Raw genomic sequence first — 23,364 nt, 5'->3', positions numbered from 1 at the left:
CTTGGAAGAAGAAACTCAGGGTAATGCGTACTATAACTTGAGCACAGCGGACGCACGCAAGCAGCCTGTCACCGTTGCTGCTCGTCAACCCATAAGCGAGAGACATCAAGCAAGCGCTGTCATCCACCTATTATACGTCGCTTTGAAAGAAGCCGGGTAGCCGCACATGGTGATGTGAGCAGTAAGCCCCGTGGCGCTCTCGCCAAAGCAATTGGGCTGGATGCATAATCCGCAAGTCTAGTCGCCCAGACGTTAGCGACGAGAGCTGGGAGCGCTTCCCCGTCTCCGCGACGTCGAGGCCATCCCAAAGTGTGCCGCTTTCGTCCATCGCAAGCCATTGTTTCGCAGTGGCGGCTGAGTGGCGATCTTGCCCTATGGATATGGTCTCATGAACGAAACTCCGGTCGCCGACATGTAATGCCCAGTTCATATACAGGATGTCTCCCTGATCCCGCATGGGCCCGGCCTTGTTGATGGGGGTTTCTTTCGCCGTGGTGACATCTGTACGCCCATGCAACGATCGGCATCAACCACACATCGCATGCCGTCGCATCGTTTTTGAGAATGAAGCAAATCATGCGGGTCGCAATCGTCCTGCTGTTTGCTGCGACGGCACAGGCAACGGTGCCTCAATTGAACACGACTGAGATCACAAAGCTACTCGCGACGACGCCAAAATGTGCGGTAAGTCACTCTCACAGTCTCAGTCGTGGTGTTTCACAGCCATCTCATGATTTTGAGCCAGCACTTAGTTACACTCACTGACTTGACTTATTTCCTAGATGCCATGCTTCGTCGATGCGTTCCATTCTGGCAATTGTACCCTCGACGGCTTGACGGACTGCGTGTGCACCAACATCCCTCTGCAAGCCCGCGCCTCCGCATGTATACAGCAAGCTTGCGAGTTCGATGATCAAGTTTGTGAGTGGTGGTACCTAAGGCGTCGTCGTGGCTCCAATCTCACTAACATTACCTTGAAGCCACCGCCCGTATCTCACAACAGTTATGTGAGGGCTATCCTTACCCTGACCGCAGAAAATTCTCCAAGGTTTTCTCCATTGGCCTACCCGTTATCACGATCCTCACGGTAGCTCTCCGATGCCTGGCCCGATTACAGGTCACGAACCGACTGTGGTGGGACGACTGGACGGCACTGATCGCTTTGGTAAGGTTCTTGGTGATGGTTCATTCGTAGCAACTGACTCACTGACGGTGGCAGGCATTTTTGATAGTCATGTCCGGCCTTGGCTACACAAGTATGTACTTTCCTTCGTGGCTCAAGAAACTGGGTGTCTAGTGCTGACTTCAGCTGCACATTAGATGCTGCAATGGGATTCGGACTTCACTATTGGGATATTGACCCGGGAAATGGCAAGACTATTTTGCAGGTACGACAACGCACGGCACATCACGAGTCTTGGCCAGCTAACTGAGACTCCCTTCAGATTTTCTATGTATTGCAGATGCTTTACATCTTTGTTCAGTATGTGCATCGAGACACGATCTGAGGTAGTAAAGGACTATCGCTAATTGTACACCAGAGTCTTTGCCAAAGCCTCCATTGCCTGCTTCTACTCCCGCGTGTTCACCAATCAGAAGTTCCGCCTGGCAGTCAAAATCCTCATGGTGTTTCTGTTCATCCACGGCTTCATGTTTCTGTTGTTGATGGTATTTCAATGCCTACCAATTGAGTCGATCTGGGATCGATCTATCCAAGGTCGTTGCCTCAATGTTTCGGCTATCAGTTACGGAGGCGCTGCTTGCAGTATCCTGGAGGATATTATCTTGATTGTCATCCCTATTCCAGAACTGATTAAGCTTCAACTGGGAAAGAAGAAGCGAATGGCATTGGTTTGCATGTTCGCTATTGGATCCTTGTAAGTGACGTGCCAACCATTGGAGCGGCTTTACAAATGTTAACTCAGGATTGCAGTGCTTGCGTCGCGAGTATGATCCGACTTAAATACTTGGTCTCATTCGCTAATTCATTTGACTCTACTTGTAAGGTCTCCCGGTCATCTTCGTATGAGATTGATGCTAATAGCCGCTCTAGGGGATAACGTCGACGTCGTGCTATGGTCATCCGTCGAGCTCAACCTAGCAATCATCTGCGGTAGTCTCCCGGCACTACGACCTCTTTTCAAGAAGCTGCCGGTATTTTTCACCACTATCAAATCGACAATACAAACCGGAACGCACCGAAGAAAGTCGCAAGCACGGTCTACGACAGCGATTCAGAAATCGCATCATTCCCATGCCTCACATGAATCGAGCACCCAGCCATCGCTCAGCAACTCTCCACAGAAGCCACATGCAGTCAAGCTGAGAGACTTCGGGGGCAGTTCGACAACGTGTGATAACGACACACAGTATACTCTTGAAATGACCGATGAGGAGAGCAGGGATGATTTGGAGAGACAGGACTGGGCACGAGCGTATGGGAAATAGGGGTCTGATATTGCTGTCTGATGAAGAAGGAACGTCTCTAACGTGTAATGATCAGCGATGTATATTTGAGCTTTCGAAAGCAAATGAGGTGAATCAGTTCAACATCTCATCAACAATCACCTATCCTGGCCCTTCGGTGAGAACAACAAAAGTCTGTGGGGCAGGTGTAAAGACAGCTTCAACAACACAATGTACCATGCCACATTGCCAGAGTCATGATGACCCCCGAATTCAGATGAGACTGTCGTGGATAGATGATTTGAGCAATGATAAATGCAGCTGGCACATCGTTGTCTGCGTCTTCGGGCTTCGGTTCTCATTATTTTGACCGTGATGCCCCGCATCATGAAGTGTGATCTCAAAAAGAAGTCTTTCCTTATATCAGGCGCGAGATATCTCATGAAAACGTAGAGTAAAATTGGGAGACTTTATAGGTCATTGAATAGGTCCTAGCCCAAACTATACAGGGCCCTAGAATCAGCCTGGTTCATCGGGAAATGAACACTAATCAAAGCCCCGTGCTTTCAATGCTTGCGGGAAAATCGCCGGCTGCTTTAATGACGATAGTGCATCTTAATACTGACTCGGATTCCGAAAGAAAAAGAGGAAAATAGCGTACCACCCAGACATTTTACCGCACATCCGCCGGGGTAATTTAGAATAGTGTGTCTATACTAATCAGATTCTGCTCAGAGAGCACATACGGGGAACGAAGTTGCAGCCGCCGTACCCACAACCTTGTAGCAGGGCATCAACAGCGGCATATATGCATTAGTAACCTTGTGAGTCTCCATAGATCGGTCGGGATGACTCCAGAATGATGCGAGTCGATACTAATCAGACTTGACTTAAGATCGAACTCGGTGGAGAAGACTAGACGCTCAAGTTGTGAACGACCTGCAAAGACCCGAAAAAAGATCAATGAAAATTAGTAAATAGAATGGAACTTTGGTTAAGATTGAACACAATTTTGGTTCTCTCATAATGGGACATCACAACTACAAGGAGTGTACGTTGTCTTGCGAGGAGAACTAGACAGGCTCACGTCGCCGGGGGTGCTTCTCGTGATCTCGCATGCATTTCTAATCGACTTCAATATTTCTATCATCTTCATACCACCTTGCAGGGATTCACTGATGACAGGTCCTAACGGGGGGCTCCCGGGAGTTCGGACGAATTCGAGTAGCTCACTAAGCGGGCTCAGGGCCTGGCCATACGGACTCTAAGATGGCGACTGTGCCGTATCATTATGATATGGCGCTTTCACTTAGTAGCTTACACGGTCTTGCACTGGGAGAGTCGGCTCCTCTCACGGAAGACCGAGTTTATAAATATTGACCATCCTCTCACGAAACAGAACATTTGAAACAAGCACTATCACCAATTCCAGTTTTAACCTCACCCTGATCAACATCCAGTTATAATAAACCAACAAAGTCTCACAAGATGGACGTTCTTGCCACTCTCGACTCCAGGCTCCATTTCAAAACGGCCGATCTCAACGGTATTCAATACAGATATATCTATGCAGAGCCTGATTCGGGAAAGTCTGTTGGTACTGTTTTCCTCGTCCACGGATGGCCTGATTTGGCCTTGGGCTGGGCCAACCATATTCCCTTCCTCCTCTCCAAGGGTCTGAGCGTCGTCGCTTTGGACAAGATTGGATATGGTGGGACTGATTCACCCGAGGATGTCAAGTTTTAGTAAGTTACGACGCGTTAAGGAGTCAACCAGAGGTTGGATCGGTTAGAGCCCGCGGAAACTAATCATTTTGAACCTAAATAGTACCTGGAAGCGCGCTGCAGACGACATCGCCACACTCGCAAGCCAACTTGGTCTCTCTCGAATCATCCTCGGTGGACACGACTTTGGTGGAGCAGTGGTTTATCGGACCGCCATCTGGCACCCAGACCTCGTAGCCGCCTTCTACGTGCTCAACACGCCTTTCGCAGCTCCCACGGCCTCTTTTGTGGACCTCGCATACGAGTGGCCTGGATTTAAATACCAGCAGCAATTCCGTACAGATGCCGTTGCGGACTATGTCGGGCCGGCTGATGCCCAGAACACAACGCGCATTCGACAAATCCTGAACAACGTCTACGGTGTGATTGGCCCCAATGGCGAGCAACCCAGCAACGTCACAGACATCGGATTCTACTTTGATCTGCTCGACCTTGTGACTACAGACACGCCGCTTCTCACCAAGGCGCAGATTGACTTTTATGTCGAAGAATACAGCAGAAAGCCAATTAATCACACGCTCAACGAGTACCGTAACAACAAGCTGAATTGGGAAGATGAGCGGGTGCTTATCCCTGACAATACCACTTACAGCGGCAAGTTCAAGCAACCTGCGCTGTACATCGCTGCAACCCAAGATCTCACGCTGCCTCCGTCTCTATCCGAAGGAATGGAAACGTACTTTGACAATTTGAGCCGAGGTGAGATTGACGGCGGGCATTGGGCAAGGTGGCAGAAGCCTCTCGAGGTTGAAAACTATGTTGGAAACTGGTTAGAAACCTCGGTGTTTGGCAATGCTTCCTTGAACCTTACCGCAGGGCTCGGTCTTGGAGCGCCCTGCGTGTAGGTGCTAGATGAGGCGATGAACCAGCACAGGCGTCTGGCCATCATCAACCTTGCGCCTTTGTATTAGACCCGTAACAGTGCCACCTGCCATGTCTATAGAGTTCAAAAAGTCTTCTGTACATATTGAGAATAAGAGAGAAGCCAACATAGTCGTTTAGTGTTTCAAATGGCAGTGGGTAAACATTGACGCCGGGGAATTTGTAATACATTGAGCTTGGCTCCATGATGAAATTAAGAACACCAATCATATGAATGACTAATAGAGTAGACGTTGAAAGATGTTTAACTCAAAGTCAAAGTCAAGAGCTAGTCTGGCGTGTTTGGTCAATTTGCTGACTGGATGCATAGCATGCACGGTGCGTCAGTTCGCATGTGAATAACCTCGTGTGCCGATCTACGTCATTCCGTCATCCTGCAGAAGGCGGGGAATATATCTTATCGATGCTCAAGTATGTAAATTATTCAAATTCCTCGCAATTCTCACTCCGTCACTCCATGAAACAGAGCTGAATTGAGAATGCCTCATTCACCGTCGGTCGTCGAGGAAGCCTCTGTTGCCCGAACAGGTGGGGGGTCTAACATTCCACTCGTTGACCTGGGTGCCCTGAAAGACAGCACCAACCCTGAAGCAGCACTGAATGCCGGCAAGAGTCTTGTGGACGCTTTCAGAATATCGGGCTTTGCCTATGTCAAGAACCATGGAATTCCCGAGGAAATCATCAAGTCCGCCTTCCAGTGGGTTCGTCTACAAGAACGGACTTTCTCTTCATCGCTGTCCATGCTGATAATTCCATGATTAGAGTGAGAAATTCTTTTCCCTCCCGCAGGCTGAGAAGGACAAGGCGCCGCATCCACCCGAGGGATGGTGGCATCGCGGGTACTCCGGCATTGGCCGAGAAAAGGTGTCGCAGATGGTATTTGACGCCAAAGAAATCAGCGAGTTGAGGAAAATCCCAGACTTCAAGGAATCATACGAGATTGGGCGCGAGGACGATGATCACCTGCCCAACATCTGGCTCCCCGAGGAGTCGCTCCCTGGGTTTCGGTCATTTTTCAACAACTTCTACGAGGTCTGCTATCAGCTCGAATTCCACCTGCTCCGTGCTATGGCTCTCGGCATGGGGCTGGACGAAGATTTCTTTCGGGACTACCATGTGATGAAAGACAACCAGATCCGCCTCCTTCATTACCCGCCGGTCGAGGAGAAGCTCTTGCGCGCCGGCAGGGTCGAGCGGCTGGGAGCGCACTCGGACTTTGGCTCCATGACGCTCCTCTTCCAGGACGAGGTCGGCGGCCTCGAGGTAGAGGATCCCAACGAGGAGGGCCGATTCTTGCCCGTGTCGTCCATCCCTGGGACGATCGTGGTCAACATTGGCGACTTCATGCAGCGGTGGAGCAACGACACTCTGCGGTCCACTGTGCATCGTGTACGAGCGCCGCCGCTCGAGACGAACGAGAGCGGTGACCGCGTGACCCGGGCACGATATTCAATTCCGTACTTTATCGGCGCTGATCAGGAGAAGACGGTAGACTGCGTGCCGGGTTGCTACGGCCCCGGTAAGCCGAAGAAGTACGAGCCGATAAACAGCCGCGAGTACATCGAGATGCGACTGAATGCGTCGTATTAGAGCCGGAGAGATATCCTGATTATCTGTGCCTAGCAAATGAGATGATTGTCTTTCTTGAAGAAGTCTAGGGCCCCGTCGGCCACCCCTCGTTCCTGGTCTTGAGCGGCCGACTCCGTACAACACATGTACATGCTGTCAAGGTCACAGCAGTCACCATTGAGCACGCGGAGACCCAGGTTCTTGATCATTAATGAGTGCTATTCCTTGCAGGTTCTTGCATGCGCGATCCACTGGCAAATGCCGCGAGTCCTCAGCTGGTTGGCCTACCCGCTGACGATCCCCGGCCCCTCTTCCGGTCGTTTCTGGTGATGAGGGCCGAACATGGTAGCATTTTACACCTTTGGTCAGCGGCCTTGGCGCATCGCTTGACACGTTACCATGAGCCATGACACAGCTTAAAGCTGCAAAATTCGGGCGGAGCTGACATGAAGCTGACAACCGGCAGATAAGGAGATGCTCTCCAAGACTCCAACGGGTTGGAGAAGAGAAGCGAAGCAGAAGACCATATCCAATCCGCCCGCCCCCTCCCCGCCCGGGGATAGGGATGGTGTTGATGCGGTGAAGGGAAAATTGACTGATCACCCAAAGAATTGGAGGCGACAAGGCGTGCGCACGTCCACGACCAGGCGCTTTGCCCGGCCGCTGTGGGGTTTTCCGAGCTCATTGAAGAAGGGGAACAGGGACCGGGGATTTTGTCGTGACTCGTGGCGGGCAAGTTTCCACCCTCTCCCGCTGCCGCTTAAGCAATTCGATTTCTCAGTCTCAGAATTACACACTTTCTCCCTTTCCTCCCGGGATTCGAGCAACAGTAACCCGGAATCTGGGAACAGCAACAGGAAACCCTGCGACGACACGACTAGTGTACAGCTTCACATCGCGAGTGCAAACCCCCCGATACCATCCGACAAATGTGTCCCGAGGGAGACGAGGATCAGACGGCCGCGGCCACGGCGCAGCAGCAGGAGACTGCGGCGAACGCAGCGGCTGGAATTCTACCGGCTGAGCACTGGGTGCAAGCGGCACGAGTCAGTTCGACCCCTTTTTCCACCGCGGGGGCGTAGATTCTCTACATGCCCCCCCCCCTTTCAACGGCGGCCGCCCGCGGGATTTTGATGATTGACAGGCCGCTAGGATGCTGCTAACGACGACGATGCCGACTCTGCGCTAGGCGACGACAACGCCAGCTCTACGGCGTCGATCACCTCTACGATTTTGCAGTACCGGAAGATTCACGGGAGGACGTTCCACGGCGAGGTTGGCGACGCCCAGTATTGGTAGTGCCTCCCGCGGGCTGAGAGAACTGAGCGTTTTGAGCGTTGCCGCTAACGGATTGTGAAAGGGGGAGCAACGATGAGCAACAGAATGAGGCTTGGGATATCAAGTGAGATGGAGACCGCCAATGACGAAAGAAGTGAGAGGTCGAAGCTGACGGTCATTAGCCATCACTTACTCACCTTGTCGATGGGCGACAAGCTTCACTTGGCACCACTAGACAAAAGCAAGGTAGGTGACGGGCTCATCGGCGGTGGCTTGCTCATCGGCCTGAACTAACGAAACCCTAAATAGCTAAACAAAGCGCTGGATATTGGGACAGGAACAGGTGAGCGGCGCTTATGTCATTCTCGGCTCATGAAGTCAGGCTAACGGCATCGTAGGTATCTGGGCTATGTAAGTCCCTGCTCAGAAATTCGACATGAGTATGTGATGCAAGAGGCTGAACTCTGTATAGTGATTTTGCCGACGAGAACCCCGAATGTGAAGTCATTGGAACGGACATCTCCCCAATCCAACCTAGCTGGGTTCCTCCTAACCTGAAGTTGTGAGTACTCGAAGCGTCAAGATCCAGCAGCTGGTGCCGTTGATGACCCCACACAGTGAAATTGACGACTGCACGCGCGAATGGACCTTCGAACCAGAGTCCTTTGACTATGTTCACATCCGCTTCCTGGTCGGCAGCATCGCGGACTGGCCCGCGCTGTTCAAGCAGGCGTACAGGGCCCTGAAGCCGGGCGGATACCTGGAGAGTTTCGAGGTCTCGCCGGCCATTATGAGCGACGACGGGACCGTCCCGGAGACTAGCGCGCTGGGCCAGTGGGGTAAGTTCTTCGAGGAGGGCGGCCGGAAAATGGGTCGGACGTTCCGGGTCCTCGACGAGAACTTGCAGAGGACATCGATGGAGGACGCTGGCTTTGAGAGCATCACGGAGTGGAACAATAAGGTAGATGAGAGCCCTTTGAAGGATGACCTGCGCTTTCGGTATCAGAGGAAAGACTAACATGGGAAATGATAGGCCCCCATCGGCAATTGGCCAAAGGACGAGGTGAAGAAGGAGATTGGCGAGTGGGCTCAGCTGACGCTCCTGTCGGACATTGAGGGCTACGTTCTTTTCATGGCCAACGTCATGTCGACTTGGTCCCGTGAGGAAATCCACATCTATGCGGCGCAGCTGCGTCGCGAGATCCGGTCTGGTAAGCTGCATGGGTACTACCGCCAGAGAGCAGTCTGGGGACAGAAGCCTCTGAAGACCGAGGCGTAGTCCCGCTCTTCGCTACTACCTTGATTACTCTTGATTTCATCTGAGCTAGCGAGCGTGAATAAGCATATGCAGCCGAGTTCATCGAAAGGGATGCCTTTCCACCACATTGGCTTGCACCTGTCTCATTGTGAAAGGAGTCTAGCCGCCGAGGCTCACACTTCAGAGATGAACGTGACCCGTAGGTGCGTCGGGTCGAGCCGACTCAATCAGCTTATACTATGCTCAGTAAGGCAAGGGCATCCGCATCTGGAAGGTGAATCTTATATAAAGCACAGGATTCAGGGTGCTGAGTGAGCTACTTGAGCTTCGAGGTGGAACTCCGCCGGTCTCGATGTTACGTGGAAGTTGACGATGGCTTCAGATAATTCAAGGCTCCAGCATCGCTGAAGATGAACCGTCGCCGAAAATGAGTATAAAAGAAGGCTACTTAAGCCTGCTTACTCTGTCACCGAATTTCGTATCATCTTCAACCATCCGGGCAACTTGAACAGTCACCACAACTATCTCACTCTGCTTTGCGACATCGAAGCCGGCAAAATGAAGTTCAACTTGCTCGCCCTTGCTGCTATTGTATCACTGGCCATGGCCGCGCCGGTCCGTTTCCCCTCTGGCCGTCATCTGAGTTCATAGTGCCTGTGTCTAACACGTAGTCAACGTATAGGTAGCCGACAACGCTGTCGTTGAGGGCGCTGGTGGCTCCCCAGGTGGAAAGCCCTGGAAGCGCGATGACGCTGTCGTTGACGGCGCTGGTGGCTCCCCAGGTGGAAAGCCCTGGAAGCGCGATGTCGCTGTCACTGAGGACTATCCTGGTGGAAAGGACTGGTAGTGCAACGATGCGCCATCGATGCCTCATGTTCTCTTCCGTTGGACTGCGAACAGAGCCTCAGTTTGTTAGGTAGCTCATATCGCATGTGCAAAGCCTCTGACGCTCGAGGGAAATGAATAGACATACTGCAGACGAGAGCTGCTTGTGTAAAGCTGCACATGGTATTCAAGCTCGGTTCTAAGCCTGAGTGGTTCTACTCATATGAATGATCTAACTTCGTACGACTAAAGGTATCTCGTTTGCTCATAATATCACGTCAAGTCTGAATTTCCCACACGTTGAGAATGCCAGAATCATTTCTGGCATGGTGCCCATGCAAACACCGCCCAACCACCATGTACTGCCCATTCCCAGAGAAGGCAGCCGACACCGCGAACCCAGACTCTAACCTCGCTGAGTAGACCACCTTTCCAGTCGCCAGATCCGTGGCATCAGCGCCATCGTCTGACCGGTACACAACCCACCGCAGGTCAGGTGAGATCGCCAACGGGACGCCCTCGCTCCCCTTTGCCGTCTCAAGGTTGTAGCTGTTCATCGCGCCGCTCTCAGGGTCCCATATCGTCACCGTCCTGCCCCAAATCGATGCAATCACTCCCGCCGGGCTCACAGCAAGCCGGAGCGGGTTCCTCCAGTCCTCCATCTCGATCTTGGCAATGTTCCGGCCAGTTTCGACATTCGTGATCCTCAGCGTCCCGTCCTTGGACGCGGTGACGAGCCTGGTGCAGTCCGCCGTCCACTCCGCGTGCGTGACTTCATCAGTGTGGCTGCGGATGACGCTGTACCCCTGCCCTTTGGCGGCCGTGACGATCTCGACACGATTGCGTACTCCCTTGATTGCCAGAAGCTGGCCGTCGGGGCTAAAGGAAAAGGCGCGGATGCCATGCCACTGCAGGATGAACTTGCGCGCATTGGAGCTGTTGTCGTTGACCCATTCGACGACGTACAGGGCCGGCCTCTCGAAGTGGACCATATCGTGTGAGGTTAGAATCGGCTTAGGGAACCGGTTGACGTATTCATCGTGGTGCTCCGTCGTTACGGCGACGAGGTCCATCAGCGGGGAGAAGACCATGTTCACGCCTTTCACTTTGATGGTGCGCCTGCGCTCTCCTGAGGCGGCGTCGAAGAGACTGATGTCTTTGAAGAAGTTGGAGACGGCGAAGGACGTCGGGTCTGTTGCGGAGGTGAAGCGGATGTCGACAGGTTCCTTTTCCAGGTTCATGGTGATCTTGCCGACGTGACGGAATGTGGCGTGGGCGGGAGCTGGTGCGAGGAGAGTCGGGTATGGGTTCACGTCTCCGTCTACGCTTGGTGCGGCGGACATGGAGTAGGTTGAAGAGCCGGCGTTGTCGGCGGTGACGGAAAGTCTCGCCATGTCTGATGCCGGAACCGTGGTCGACTGGTTGTCTATGAAGGTCCGGAGGAAGTTGAGGAACCCGGCGAGCTTCTGTGGCGATATGCTCTGGTCTGATGCGGGTTGACGGTTCAAGATCTCCTTGATGGAGTTGATCTCCTGGAGGATCGCGCTGGTAGCATATGGAGGGGACTCGCCGGCCTCCTCTGCTCTTTGAAGATGTCGGACCCTGCTGTGTCTCAGTATCTCACCAACATCTCGTAAGCAACTGAGAGGGCAAGCTTACAGGTCTAATGCATCAACCGCCAGGCCCATTGTCCTCCTGCCCGTGGTCAAATGTGAGTTAAGGGCCGAGGCGCGGCTGGCTGCACTCCTCCACGCATCGTCACCGCGCCGAGACAGCGACCATCGGGACTTCTCAGGTCCCGTGTCAGTGACAGACCCTACGATCTGGCTGATAACCTCATTGCAGAATGCCGGGACGCATCGGATTTCGCTCAAGAGCTGGTCATCTCCTTCGCAACTCGCTACATTGCGTCGAAGTGCGACGATGCTGTCCGAGAGTGAGAGGACTTGTTCTTGCACGGGAGAGAGCTGTGCTTCGGCTTCAGGATGGGCCGCAGTGAAGTCACGTAAAGCTGCGGTGGCCGGTGACAGACCGGCTTGCAGCTGATGGCATTCTGAATTGACACTGCTGGCGTCTGACGTGCTCATGATGGTGTGATACTTGATCGAATGTCTTGGGAGTACATGGCGTTGAGCTTCATTCCGCGGCGGCAGTTGTCGCGCTTATGAATTAGCGAAATGCTTAACTTGCCCCCCCATCAGGCAGCCAAGTTTCGAAGCGGCTATGCTCAAGGCTGGGAATGCCAAATGATGTCAGGGGAACTTGAGTGCAGATCTGTCGTGGCACAGTCAGCACTTGAGCTTCTCTTTGGTTTAGTGCTCTTCACTGAGAGGACTTCTTAGAGACCTTGCGCCACTGTGGTGGTGTCACTACCGGTGCTAACAATTCTCCAATGAGGACCAAAGGTCATTAACTGTGCTACAGGTAGGGCTGCGTCCTCTCTCCCGTTGTTCCACCCATGCGATCCTGATCCTGCCGGTGATTCTTGCATGTTGTCATCTTTTATGTATGCCGTGACCTGGTTTCCACCATGCCACGGTGGGTGAATTAGGGATGGATGCTGCCGGCTTTTCACAAGATTATTAGGGAGTGCGGCACTTTACCTTACCGTGCGCTGCCCGCGTGTTGAGATCGTCGCCTTACAACTTCAACACTAGCCATGGCAACTTCTCGTGTTCGCGCTGCTCTTGCAACAGACTATTGAAGGTCGTTACAAAGTCTCTGAATCGTACTGCGTTCTAGCTCTATTGACGACAATTTGGGGCTTTCAGTTGATGTTGGCTGAGGGCTTCTGGCACCTCCACTCTACCAAGCACGGACATAAGTGTATAGGTTTGCTAGGCGCCTCCCCACCCAACCAATTATCACTGGATGTCAACATCCACCAATCCCCGATAGTCTAGTGGTGAGGATATCTGCTTGTCACCGGGGAAATCCCACGATTCGCAGGGGACCGGGGTTCAATTCCCCGTCGAGGAGTTCTTTTTGCTTTTGAGGCTTTTGTGTGCCGATTTTGCTTTTTCCTATTATGCATTAACTTTGTAAGTCACTTGTGCTTCCCTTGGCTTATTTAGAAATGCAGATATAAAGTAGTTGGTTGCGTGATGAAGCTTTAAATAGAGGACGACCGATTTGACTCCATGCCTACTTCATTCGCATATCCCTAACTATGCCAGAACAAACCCTGCGCCGTTCGAGATAGTCACGTAGTTGGGCCTAGGCAGCTCCTCCTCGGTTTCCCTGGCCTCTTCCTCCAGGCCTATTTCCAGAGTCTTGTCTCCATAGTCGAAGAACCAGGTCAAGAACCCGGTATACTGTATGCCTTCTTGGCAATGGATCCAATACTTTGGTGAATGCTTCCGCTGGATTTTCAGAGCATTAGCTACCCCCTTGGTCTTGAGTCCAACGCCAGCCTCGTTGATTGGGTGCGTCATTGCAATAACCTTCGCGTCGGAGTTCATCTCCATGGCGGCTTCGACGATACCGGGGTCAACTCCGTGAGGGCTGTACAAAATGACTTCGTCTTTTCCATTCGCAGCTGCGATTTTGATGACGATGGCATGGTAAAGGTTCGGGTACTTCTTGGTCTCGTCTTCAAGCCGGAAGATGGACAGCCACTCGGGCATCTCTGGCGTAGCGGGCCACGCCTGGCCACGTACAAAGTCCGGAAGAACGTGGACGTTGTGAAAGTGCTTCATTGCAGAGATCGTGGTGGCGGCGTCTTCTACGGCAAGGACTTTGAGTGATGGATCAAAGGTTCGCAGCGTCGGTTGGTGCAGGTGATCCGGATTGGTATGGGTGACGGTCACCGCATCGAGCCAGTGCTCGTCGTCTTCCTTGGAGCCCCCGACTGCCTCCTCAATCTCTCGAACTAAACCTTCGCAGGATTCGATGGTTTCTAGCACCGATTTTTCCTTGAGCGACAGCCGCAAGAAGTAGCTAATGAGCATGTCGCTGACGCCAAAGAGCCAAGGGTCTTGCAAGATATGGTAAAAGACCTTTTTACCGGTCCCTTCTGCAGGTCTGGGGATAGAGATGAGCCATGCGTTGTCGCAGTTTGCGAGGGTTACGATAGGTCGTCTGGGGGTTTGTCTCGCTGCGGCGAGTGTTGCGATGAGATTCGCGCGGTCCATAATGGGGGTTGAGAAATGGTGGTGGTGAGTACGCGACCAAAGATGAATTGTGCATTGCGGGGGGAAATGTCAATAAGTACTATGGTGATAATGATATTGATCAGCATGGCGAAGTCGAATGTGTTTGAAGCCCAACAAGGGACTATTTGCATCCAACCAATGTCAACCTCTAGAATCAGCCTGTCAGATTTTAGTTTACCATGTCAGCGCTCTCATGGGATTCATATCCAATGCAGTCTCTTTGAAGGATTCGCCTGTGAGTTGGTGCAATTAAATGGAATGATTCTGATAGGCAAATAAGATCACAAACGATAGAAATGTCACAACTTTGCATATGCCCAGAAACCAGGATCCGATTCACCTTGGTGGTTGCAGTTTACGACTTACGCTATTTGTATGGATTATTATAGCGCACGCTGTGAATGTCAATTCTGTTCCATTCAAGATAGCTGTACTCAGGAACATTCTGAATCTTCCTTAAATTCGATTGGCTGGGTTAGCAGTCGATGACATTTTATTGTACATCTTTGAAGTTGACGATTTGATACCATGATGGAAGCTCGTGCCAGGCATCTTTTGTGGGGCGAATTAGCGCTCTGGCAGATACCGCTAGTTTCTTGGTTCAAAATGTAAGCGCCCCCTCATTCCTCCATGAATCCACGAGGCAACACGTATTACTCAGATCTGAACTTTCTCAAAATCGACGTCTTCATTACAACGTTGAAAGCCCGCTCAAGTCCTCACGAAGGCAGCGATCTCTTCGAATCCACTCCGTCGTCGGTAAAACCCCACCCTGACTAGGTCTGACCTTCCCATGCTGCATTAGAAAGTCTAGATCTTTAGGGTACCAAATGTGCCCCAGCCATGTGGATAGAAGCTTGGCAAGGTCTGAACTGTATCGTAAAATAACCCGACAACTCGGGACAAACTGAGGCCACAGCTAGAGAATGTAACCAAAAATACAGAAAAGTCAACTCAGCACAAGCCAAGATGTCACCAAATCTTCAAGGTCATGGTTATGTTTTAGTGACAACATCGACGGCATTGCTGACTCGGTTACGTAGTTGCTATTGGTTACAACCCCATAGCGGTCTCCACTTGCCGCTTTGTCGTCGGAACCGGATGAAAGCGGAGCACATAAAACCAAGACACCTCGCCATCTTGGCGAGTAAGGAGTCGTTCTTTTTTCCTAATCTGGTCATGGCTAGTCGCGTTTCTCTTCTCATCTACAATTCTGCATCAGCACAAACCACTCAGATTGAGTTCAACGACCTGTAGCATCTCATCCCACCGGAATCACGAACTCAAATCACATGCAATTTGGTCTGGGGGGAGGGAAGTTTCTATCAACATCACACGTAGCACAAAACCTCACCTCACCTCACAAAATCGGCTAATGCCGGGCGGATTTCAATGGCTGCTCAAGCTCACAGGCGCTCTCGCAACGGTTCGTCAACCCGCACTCGACGAGGCTGACAAACGCGTCGAAGTCTCATCGCGCTTGGCTCTTTCTACCGTCTCTTGGCGTAGGATCTAACTTTTCTCTGCTCTTGACACAGGATGCGGGACATGTCGAACAGCCCGTATCAAGTGCGACGAGGCGCGCCCGTTCTGCAAGCAGTGCGAGCGTCGTGGTGTCGAGTGTGTCGGATACCAGATACATCTGAAATGGGTTGAGATCAGCGATATCAGCCCGGATAGCCAATCTGCAAGCAAGAGCGTCATCAAACCCCGAAGTTCTTTGACGATTTGTCCATCAAAAAAGTCGGCCGCGTGTAGGAAAAAAGCTATCCCCCCGACATCCGTAGCACGCAGTCTGTCAGTGGGCCCGAAACTTCATTCGTCGTCAGATGCCTTCATTTTCAGACACTGGGCCGACTCTTTGCCGGATCTTGTATATCCCAACCCTGAAGAATACGCTACCATACGGCAACCATATCTTGCCTTTGTCTGGAAGGAAAATTCCATCCTTCTTCCAGCGGTCCTGGCTGCCGGGTCCGCCCATCTTTACGCACTCGGGAAGCTCAAACATGCAGAAACTCTCGAAAGGAAACAGAGAGCACTCTCCACAATGGTGGCCTGCGTAAAGCAGCCTAGAACCATATCGAATCCCCAGTTTCAGACGTCATTCCCAGTGTATTTGAGTGAAGAGGCAATTGCAGCATCAGCAGCGCTCGTTGGCATGGAAATCATGCAAGGGTCGCATACACCATCAATCATCCCTCTTCTTCGAGGACTTAAAGCGCAAATGCAAGAAAGACACAATTTACGACAAAGAGTGGCCGCAAATTGGCCAATCGAAAAGGACACTCCAATGATGGCAGTGAACGTCAAGATGATGGCTTACATCGACACGTTCTGCTGCGTACCTTGCGCAACACACCCGGTCTTTGACGAGCAGGCCTGGCAAGATCTCATCCTCCCAAAATGTCAAGACTGCTCTGCCGCCAATGGGCCAGACATTGTTTTCGGCTACTCGATGCGCATCTTGCCGGTGATTGGAGCAGCAGCCTCGCTGGTTGACGACTTCTTCCAAATGATGATTACGCCCGTGGGCTTTGTCTCTTCTCGATGTCATCTCCTAGAAAAACTTGAATCAGCTTGCCAAGATCTTCCACCTCCTCAACATCAGCCAGATCCAAATACTGATCCATCGGCTCCGCCAACGAGTCTCAAAATCCGCGATGCCAACGCCTGCATCGCAGCCGCCCGGGCCCACAGCCTGGCAACACAAATCTTCCTGCTCCGCGCGGACGAGGGTGACTCAAGCACGTTGGCAGCCGATCGTCCCACAAAGCATCCCCTGGCTTTGGTGGAGCAGCTATACGACGCCGTTGCCGCCGTGCCGCTCGACACGCATGCGGCGACCATGATGGTTTGGCCCGTGTTTGTGCTCGGCTGCGAGAGCATGGCGGTGAGCGCACGGCGGTATGAGGTAGAAGACCTGTTTGAGAGGATTATCGACAAGCAGAAACTTCTCAATATCTCAGTGGCGCTCAAGATGCTGCGGGAAAATGTTTGGACGGGCGGTGTGACAAACACTGCCAGCCCTGCGAGTGATTTGTCCCCTGCAGAAGAGCCGTGTCGATATACACAGAATCAGTGGGTCAAAATGTGTTGGGGAGAGCGGCTGCAACTTTGTTCGGCATAGGAAAACTACATGTACCTTACAAGTTTGCAATGACCGCAGATCTCACGACTGTGCGTGCAATCTATGACGCAGTAACTACATGTACTCGTACGAGAGATGAGATAGAAGATGGGAGGCAATATTGGACTTTTGGATAATGATGATGATTCTATCTATATTCTACACATTTTGATCGCTCGAGGTTCTAAGTACAGATGTTTGATAAATAAAGGCTATTTGACAAGAATGTAACTGGTGACTGGTTCACAGTACAGTATTCGACATAGGAAAAGGGGGGTATCTTTCCGGTTTCCGTGGTACAGAGGGGATAAAAAAATTAAGACATCTTCTTCGCTTGCTCCTCCAAAGTTTGAATAAGTTTGCTTCTCTGCCGAATCTTTTTGCCCCACTTATAAAAGATAAAGGGGACGGGCATGAGCACGACCTCGGCGACACCGACCGTAATGCCCGCGATGCGCGGTGTCAGGGCGGCGTACATGCTCTTGCCGACGAGCACCAACACGGCGCCCAGAATAGATCTGAAGACGAGGTTACCGGCTGAGGCGGAGGTCGCGTACATGCCAAAGACTTTTGAGATGTAGCTGGTTCCGTAAATGAAGACGAGGCCGAAGCCGTAGCCGAAGGGGACACCAGATAGGACACTCCAGTAAAAGGGGATGTCGATGGGTAGGGAAGTCAGAGCGAATGAGAGCTGGCCGACGGGCTCAAGGACCGCACCGATGCAGATGAGAAGGACGACTGCCTCTGGCTCCTGTTGGCCAGTCTCCGGGTTCTTGGGTTGGCGATTGACCAGCTTTCTGAGAAGCGGCTCGGTGGCTAGGACGAGCGCGATACCGACAAAGACGCCGAGGAAGGCGAGACCAGAAATGGCGACGCTCCAGCCGCGCTCGGTGGTGTAGACAATAGGAAATGCGACGTAGGCCAACTGGACGATGGCGTAAATGACAGATATGTAAATGTTCCAGAACATGAGCACGGGCTCAGTGAAGGATAGGATGAAGGGACGGGACACGGCCGTCCTAATTCTGCGGAAAATAGGGACGGTGTCGTCAAAGTCGGACCAGTATCTGTGGTCTTCCTCTTCTTGCCGCTTTGCAGCAGCCTTCTTTCTCAGAAGTGTAGGCCGGTACGTCTCTGGAACGGTCATGATGAAGAGAGCTCCCACGGCTGTTGAGATCAATGACATCCAGTTGAGTGATCTCCAGCCGAAGGCTTCAACGAGAAATCCGCCCTGTCATTATTGTTAGTGACCTGGGCCGAGGATCTTGAGTGATTGGAACTTACCATGAGAGGCCCGAGGACGGGACCGTTGAGGGGTCCGAATGAGTACACTGACATAGCCAGCGGCAAGTATTTGGGGTTCGTGATGTCCATGATGGAGCCGCCAACGTTGGAAAGCATGACACTTCCCGCGACAGCACTAGAGTTCGTGTGAGCAACTGATCTTATAAGTGAAGGAACAATGTGAAGGCGGCTTACCCTAAGAAACGTGCCACGATGACCATCGTGAAGTTGGTTGCCAATGCGGCGAGAGGAATCAGTCCCAAGAATACTGTCAGGCCTCCAATGTACATTGGTCTTCGGCCAAAGGTCTCACTCAAAGGTGCCATGATAAGGGCACCAAGGGCAAGGCCGACGAGGTAAAGAGAGATACCGAGGAGAGGTAGCGAAGGGTTGGTGACGTTGAGCTCTTGGCTCATCTGGGTGATACCACTGGAGTAGGCCGTCGAGTAGATGCCCGTAGCCAGTGTCGTCAAGGCAAACATGGCGACGACGAGCACACGGTAGGCCGTCGACCAGTTCTTTGGGTCATCCGGGTCTCCATCCCAAAAATCGACACGGAAGGCCTTGAGGGCTGTTGGCGGGCCCTCGTCGTCTTCATTTTCTGGCTTCTCGTCATACTTCTTAAAGTCCTCGACATCAAAGTCAAAGTCTGGTACGTAAAAGGACCATCGTGGAGGGAGGGCAGTCTTCTCGTTGAAGACACCCTCGATATACTCGTTGGCGACGGGGTAGTATGATAACCTGCTTAGCCGCGGCAAGCGGGAGAAGCGGTCTGATGGTGGTGGTTCAAGTCCAAGAGGTTGGAAGCGTTGGCTTCTTCGCATCCATGAGCTCCTGGCATTGATGAAGGAGTGCCTACCAGGAGGCGGCGGTGGTCTTGGTGGGAGAGGAGCGAATCTGGTCTGCTTCTGTCCACCTGGAGGGTAGAACTGTAGCCTGGCGGGGTCAGGCACTTGGAGAGAGTCCGACATGGTGATGGATCATTACTGCTAACTTCCAGACTGGTAGCGGTGAGTGAAGGAGAGGGAATGGAGGTTTTCCTGTCAATGATGGGCCTCATTGAGTGATAACTGCAAGAGGCAGGGAAAGGAGCCCGCCGAGGACGGGGACCGACCCTATCAGGACCATGAAGTCCAAGGGGCGAGAACCACATCATTCTCGCTTGCTGTGCTACGCATGTCTTGGATAATTGACGGGCAGCGTCTAAGAAGCAACGCAGGCCTTACATCTCACGCCCCCCCTCCCCACATGGCATACGTCGTTGTAGCCGCCAGCTCGGGGTGGCTGATGATGAACACAGCTCATCATCATGCTTGGGGACCCCAGGGCCGGTGATCGACTAGGATCACCTTGGGTGCGGATCGGCGGCACCGCAGCGATAACCCAGGAATTATTAATTTCTCTGAGGACTCCTGAATCAACGAGACGCGACGGGGGAGGGATGGGATGGTGCCCACAACGGACGACCGCAGCGGGCAAGCCGCAAAGATGATGTGCCAAAAGGAAAGCCTTTCGGGTGGCCCATGCCCCCCTATCCCGGCAACTACGCGTCAAACCCCACGTGCCGTTACGGGTTGGCGTTATATCAAACTGTTTTAAGGACTTTCGACCCGAATGTGCGTGGGTGGAGTACGTACCCTCCGTTGGATCGAGTCAATGCGACGCTGGTGAGGTTCCTAGTGGGATAAGACTAGGAAGCCCCTGTCGGTCGATTGGTCCGTACTCAAGGAATATTCCCTGGCTATGCACGGGCGATCATCCTGCAGGGGCTCAAGTAGAGATGGCAGGGTTAACGTCCGTCGTCTGCCAATGATAGGAGGAAGGGCGACTGGACGACAGGATCTGAGGGAACCAAGGTGCGGCGTCTAGAACCTGTTGTGTGAAAGAGATTGCAGGTGCCAACTCCAGTCGAGGCGGACAAGCGGGGTTCTGCTTCTCTCTTTCTCTTACTCACTTGCCGTTCTGGGTTCTGGGCAGCAAAGGCAAAACAAACTCATGGAGATTTTTGACTTGTGACAGTGGGTGGGTGTGGGTTGTGTCAGTCCCAGATCTCTGGCAAGAGAGGCAAGCACGGCACTCATTCATCCACCCGCTCACGCCGTGTGGCACATATGCTCCGCAGAAGAAACTCTGGGTTTGGGATCTTTTCCTTTGCTGAGACTTGAGGGGATTATGGAATATGTACTACCTAGCCTTATGTCGGCATCACGGCACGGCAAAAGAGTGCCTGGCGAGGTATCACTAGGCCGGTGGATGAAGTATCAGGATATGTGCAACGACACATTTGTACGTTGATGTGAGGTGTTTGCAAACAAGGAGGCCCAAAGTCGAGACTTTTCAAACATCGATCAATCGATCTTCACCTCCTCAGGGAGGATTGATGATCTCGCCATCACCCTGCATTAGTGTGGCGACAAATGTAACATGCCCTACGTAGCACCACCGAGAGGTACGATAAACTGGATTCAATATCTATGCCAAGCGTGAATAATTTCTAGGAAACAGATTTACATGGAATGAAGTCATCTCGAGTACACTTAGTTCCATTTTATACTTTGTATCGAAATGAGATGGCAAAATGAGAAGCCTGCAGTCTATAATCTCGTTCCGGAGTATGGCACATCGTTTTGGGAAGAGAGGTATGTTTTAACTTGAGAGATAATACGAGATATGATCATCGAATTGTGGTATCGAACATAAGAAATGAAGTCTATGGAGTCCCCGAAAACCGCTAGTTTTGCCTAATAATCCCGAATCCGAACAAGATATTTACAATGAAGATTGGACGCCTTGTGAGCAATTTGAACTCTGTCCGTTAACGTCTGTGAAGTCCTCCCTGATATCCGACAACGCCCTGCCTCAAAACACTAGAAAGCTTTTCTCAATACAAAAGTCGACAACCAAGTGGCTGTTTATTTTGTCTTGAAAGCCTGGCCAATGGCGCCACCAGGGTGGTTCTTTGCAAAGACTGATGATACCGATGAGTACATCTCCTTTGAAGCAACATACGCCAAGGCATCGCCCATGGCAATGGCCATGGTCGTAGAAGTGGTAGGCGCAGAGACGCCAAAGGTATCCTTCTCAGACTCGGGGATGGGAGCAGGGAGGAGGATGAGATCAGGGCGGGCCTTTGCGATCTCGCATGTCTCCATGCTGGTGGGTGAAGTGAGGAGGATGAGAGGGCACTTCTTGTTGAGGTGAGGCAGGAGGAGCATGAGCTCGGGGGTCTTGCCGGAGAAGGTGATCATGATGAGGGTGTCGTACTCTCCCACAATGCCCAGGTCACCGTGGAGGGCCTCAGTGGGGTGAAGGAAGACGGCGGGGAGACCCAAGCTGCTGAAGGTGGCAGTGAGCTTCTTCGCAATCCAGCCAGACTTGCCGACGCCGATGAAGACGACCTTGCCGCGGTGATCGCGGTGGCGGACAAGAGCATCAACGGAGCGGTAGAAGCCGTCGCGGCAGACGCGCTCGGAGGAGTAGAGCTGAGTAAGGGCCATGAGGGCGTTTGCCTCAGTGCGGAGGACGTGGATGGCGCCATCGAGCCGGTCTTCGTATGATGATGAGGCCCTGCGGTCCTCGTGGGTGACGTCGCGGAGAGGAGATCTGGGCATCGGTGACTTGGGGCCGCGAATCTCATATGATTTGGCGAGGTTGACGTTGAGCTCTACGGGGCCGCGGCTGCGCATGCCCATAGCAGATCCAGAGCGAGGAGGAACCATTTTGAAATGTGTGTGGTGGAAAAGGGAGAAAAGGTTGAAAGGAGCGGGTGAGGCTTGATGTTTCTGTTGCTCGGAAGAAGTGAAGCAGTGAAATGGAGCCCGGCTCTGATTTGTTTTAATCAACTCTGTTGATGTTTGATGAGAAGAAGAAAGGTGGTTGGAAAGTGAAGCTGATGATCTTGCTGATGATAGACCCGTGATGGAGAGAGGAAGATCCGCTCTTTAATACTGATCAAAGGTGCTCGATCCATCGGATACCTTGGAGCCATCGATATCTCCAGTATATTCAGTCTAGTGTAACTTGTAAGCCTAGAAAAAAAGAGGAGTTTGGTCGTTGGGCGTAAAGCGGATCCTCAATTTGATGCACAGGGAGGTCCCTGGCTCGAGCCTATCATGGGCGATCTGCCGTCAAAGTTCATGACAGAGGGTGGGCGTCCTTTTCCACAGCGAAGCGGTATCCAAGGTGAACCATGCTTCACCGTGTCGGGGGGGTACAAGCTCAGAGAGAGCCCTTTCATTTACTCTGGACATGCACGTTTGGCCGCGGTAAGAAGGCGTGGGAAGGGTGACGAAGTCGCAGTCTCAAAATAGCCCACAATAAACAACGGGCCAAGACTGGTAAACCCCCCTCCCCTTAATCCAATAGGAAACCTGACGCGAGGGTTCGTGCGCCTCCGAAGAGCAGGCATATGCCAGACTTTGCATAATGTAAGCCACCTCATCCCGCGAGAATGCTGTTATCAGTTCCCACCTCGGTTCATCGGTGGTATGTCTTGATTTGTTCCGGGACGGGATGGGGGGTTTGTCAAGCCACACCGACGCGACGGGACGACGTGGATATCCCGTGGACCGTCCATAGTGTATTATTCGTAGATATCAAAGAGAAAAGCTGGTCGAGCCTGGGTTCTGGGCCTCGGTGTACCTGCATGCTGGCAAGGGTCAGAAGAGGACATCTGCAGGTCTTGGCCATCTCCCCCAAACTCACTTCATCTCCGTCCAACCAGGACAAGAGATCGTCCCCTCTGATCAATCTGATGGGCGTCCGTGGCGTCCTGATTCGGGCGAGAAGCTGGGC

The 23,364-nt window shown here is 52.3% G+C and overlaps 10 protein-coding genes across 10 annotated transcripts; 6 read left to right on the top strand and 4 right to left on the bottom strand.

Moving 5' to 3' along the window:
* Positions 1-576: 576 nt before the first annotated feature.
* Positions 577-2,448, top strand: CCOS01_05375 (uncharacterized protein; the record flags this gene model as incomplete). Its single annotated transcript, XM_060453555.1, has 9 exons — positions 577-684; positions 783-921; positions 981-1,165; positions 1,220-1,256; positions 1,321-1,388; positions 1,446-1,483; positions 1,542-1,877; positions 1,934-2,001; positions 2,054-2,448. 9 exons carry the CDS (start codon positions 577-579, stop codon positions 2,446-2,448), a joined length of 1,374 nt encoding a protein of 457 aa, XP_060315327.1.
* Positions 2,449-3,894: 1,446 nt separating this feature from the next.
* On the top strand, positions 3,895-5,035 carry CCOS01_05374 (epoxide hydrolase; the record flags this gene model as incomplete). Its single annotated transcript, XM_060453554.1, has 2 exons — positions 3,895-4,151; positions 4,234-5,035. 2 exons carry the CDS (start codon positions 3,895-3,897, stop codon positions 5,033-5,035), a joined length of 1,059 nt encoding a protein of 352 aa, XP_060315326.1.
* A 516-nt stretch (positions 5,036-5,551) lies between these two features.
* On the top strand, positions 5,552-6,662 carry CCOS01_05373 (uncharacterized protein; the record flags this gene model as incomplete). Its single annotated transcript, XM_060453553.1, has 2 exons — positions 5,552-5,773; positions 5,835-6,662. 2 exons carry the CDS (start codon positions 5,552-5,554, stop codon positions 6,660-6,662), a joined length of 1,050 nt encoding a protein of 349 aa, XP_060315325.1.
* Positions 6,663-7,570: 908 nt separating this feature from the next.
* Positions 7,571-9,198, top strand: CCOS01_05372 (methyltransferase domain-containing protein; the record flags this gene model as incomplete). Its single annotated transcript, XM_060453552.1, has 9 exons — positions 7,571-7,687; positions 7,794-7,936; positions 8,002-8,043; positions 8,102-8,165; positions 8,229-8,262; positions 8,318-8,330; positions 8,392-8,481; positions 8,538-8,880; positions 8,953-9,198. The coding sequence occupies 9 exons, from the start codon at positions 7,571-7,573 to the stop codon at positions 9,196-9,198; spliced, it is 1,092 nt and encodes a 363-aa protein (XP_060315324.1).
* A 537-nt stretch (positions 9,199-9,735) lies between these two features.
* CCOS01_05371 (uncharacterized protein) lies at positions 9,736-10,024 on the top strand (the record flags this gene model as incomplete). Its single annotated transcript, XM_060453551.1, has 2 exons — positions 9,736-9,792; positions 9,860-10,024. The coding sequence occupies 2 exons, from the start codon at positions 9,736-9,738 to the stop codon at positions 10,022-10,024; spliced, it is 222 nt and encodes a 73-aa protein (XP_060315323.1).
* A 256-nt stretch (positions 10,025-10,280) lies between these two features.
* Positions 10,281-12,089, bottom strand: CCOS01_05370 (ribosome assembly protein 4; the record flags this gene model as incomplete). The annotated part of the gene is made up of 2 exons (XM_060453550.1): positions 10,281-11,604; positions 11,662-12,089. The coding sequence occupies 2 exons, from the start codon at positions 12,087-12,089 to the stop codon at positions 10,281-10,283; spliced, it is 1,752 nt and encodes a 583-aa protein (XP_060315322.1).
* A 1,080-nt stretch (positions 12,090-13,169) lies between these two features.
* Positions 13,170-14,135, bottom strand: CCOS01_05369 (uncharacterized protein; the record flags this gene model as incomplete). The annotated part of the gene is made up of 1 exon (XM_060453549.1): positions 13,170-14,135. The coding sequence occupies one exon, from the start codon at positions 14,133-14,135 to the stop codon at positions 13,170-13,172; it is 966 nt and encodes a 321-aa protein (XP_060315321.1).
* Positions 14,136-16,449: 2,314 nt separating this feature from the next.
* CCOS01_05368 (uncharacterized protein) lies at positions 16,450-17,286 on the top strand (the record flags this gene model as incomplete). Its single annotated transcript, XM_060453548.1, has 1 exon — positions 16,450-17,286. One exon carries the CDS (start codon positions 16,450-16,452, stop codon positions 17,284-17,286), a length of 837 nt encoding a protein of 278 aa, XP_060315320.1.
* Positions 17,287-17,602: 316 nt separating this feature from the next.
* CCOS01_05367 (major facilitator superfamily transporter) lies at positions 17,603-19,541 on the bottom strand (the record flags this gene model as incomplete). The annotated part of the gene is made up of 3 exons (XM_060453547.1): positions 17,603-18,517; positions 18,571-18,706; positions 18,766-19,541. 3 exons carry the CDS (start codon positions 19,539-19,541, stop codon positions 17,603-17,605), a joined length of 1,827 nt encoding a protein of 608 aa, XP_060315319.1.
* Positions 19,542-21,482: 1,941 nt separating this feature from the next.
* CCOS01_05366 (SIS domain-containing protein) lies at positions 21,483-22,289 on the bottom strand (the record flags this gene model as incomplete). The annotated part of the gene is made up of 1 exon (XM_060453546.1): positions 21,483-22,289. The coding sequence occupies one exon, from the start codon at positions 22,287-22,289 to the stop codon at positions 21,483-21,485; it is 807 nt and encodes a 268-aa protein (XP_060315318.1).
* Positions 22,290-23,364: the final 1,075 nt, after the last annotated feature.

The sequence above is a fragment of the Colletotrichum costaricense genome (genome assembly GCF_030867565.1).
Source record: "Colletotrichum costaricense strain IMI 309622 chromosome Unknown Scaffold_5.1, whole genome shotgun sequence".
Taxonomy (NCBI): Eukaryota; Fungi; Ascomycota; class Sordariomycetes; order Glomerellales; family Glomerellaceae; genus Colletotrichum; species Colletotrichum costaricense.
The sequence above is the reverse complement of the archived record's forward strand: the minus strand, read 5'-3'. Positions and strand labels throughout refer to the sequence as shown.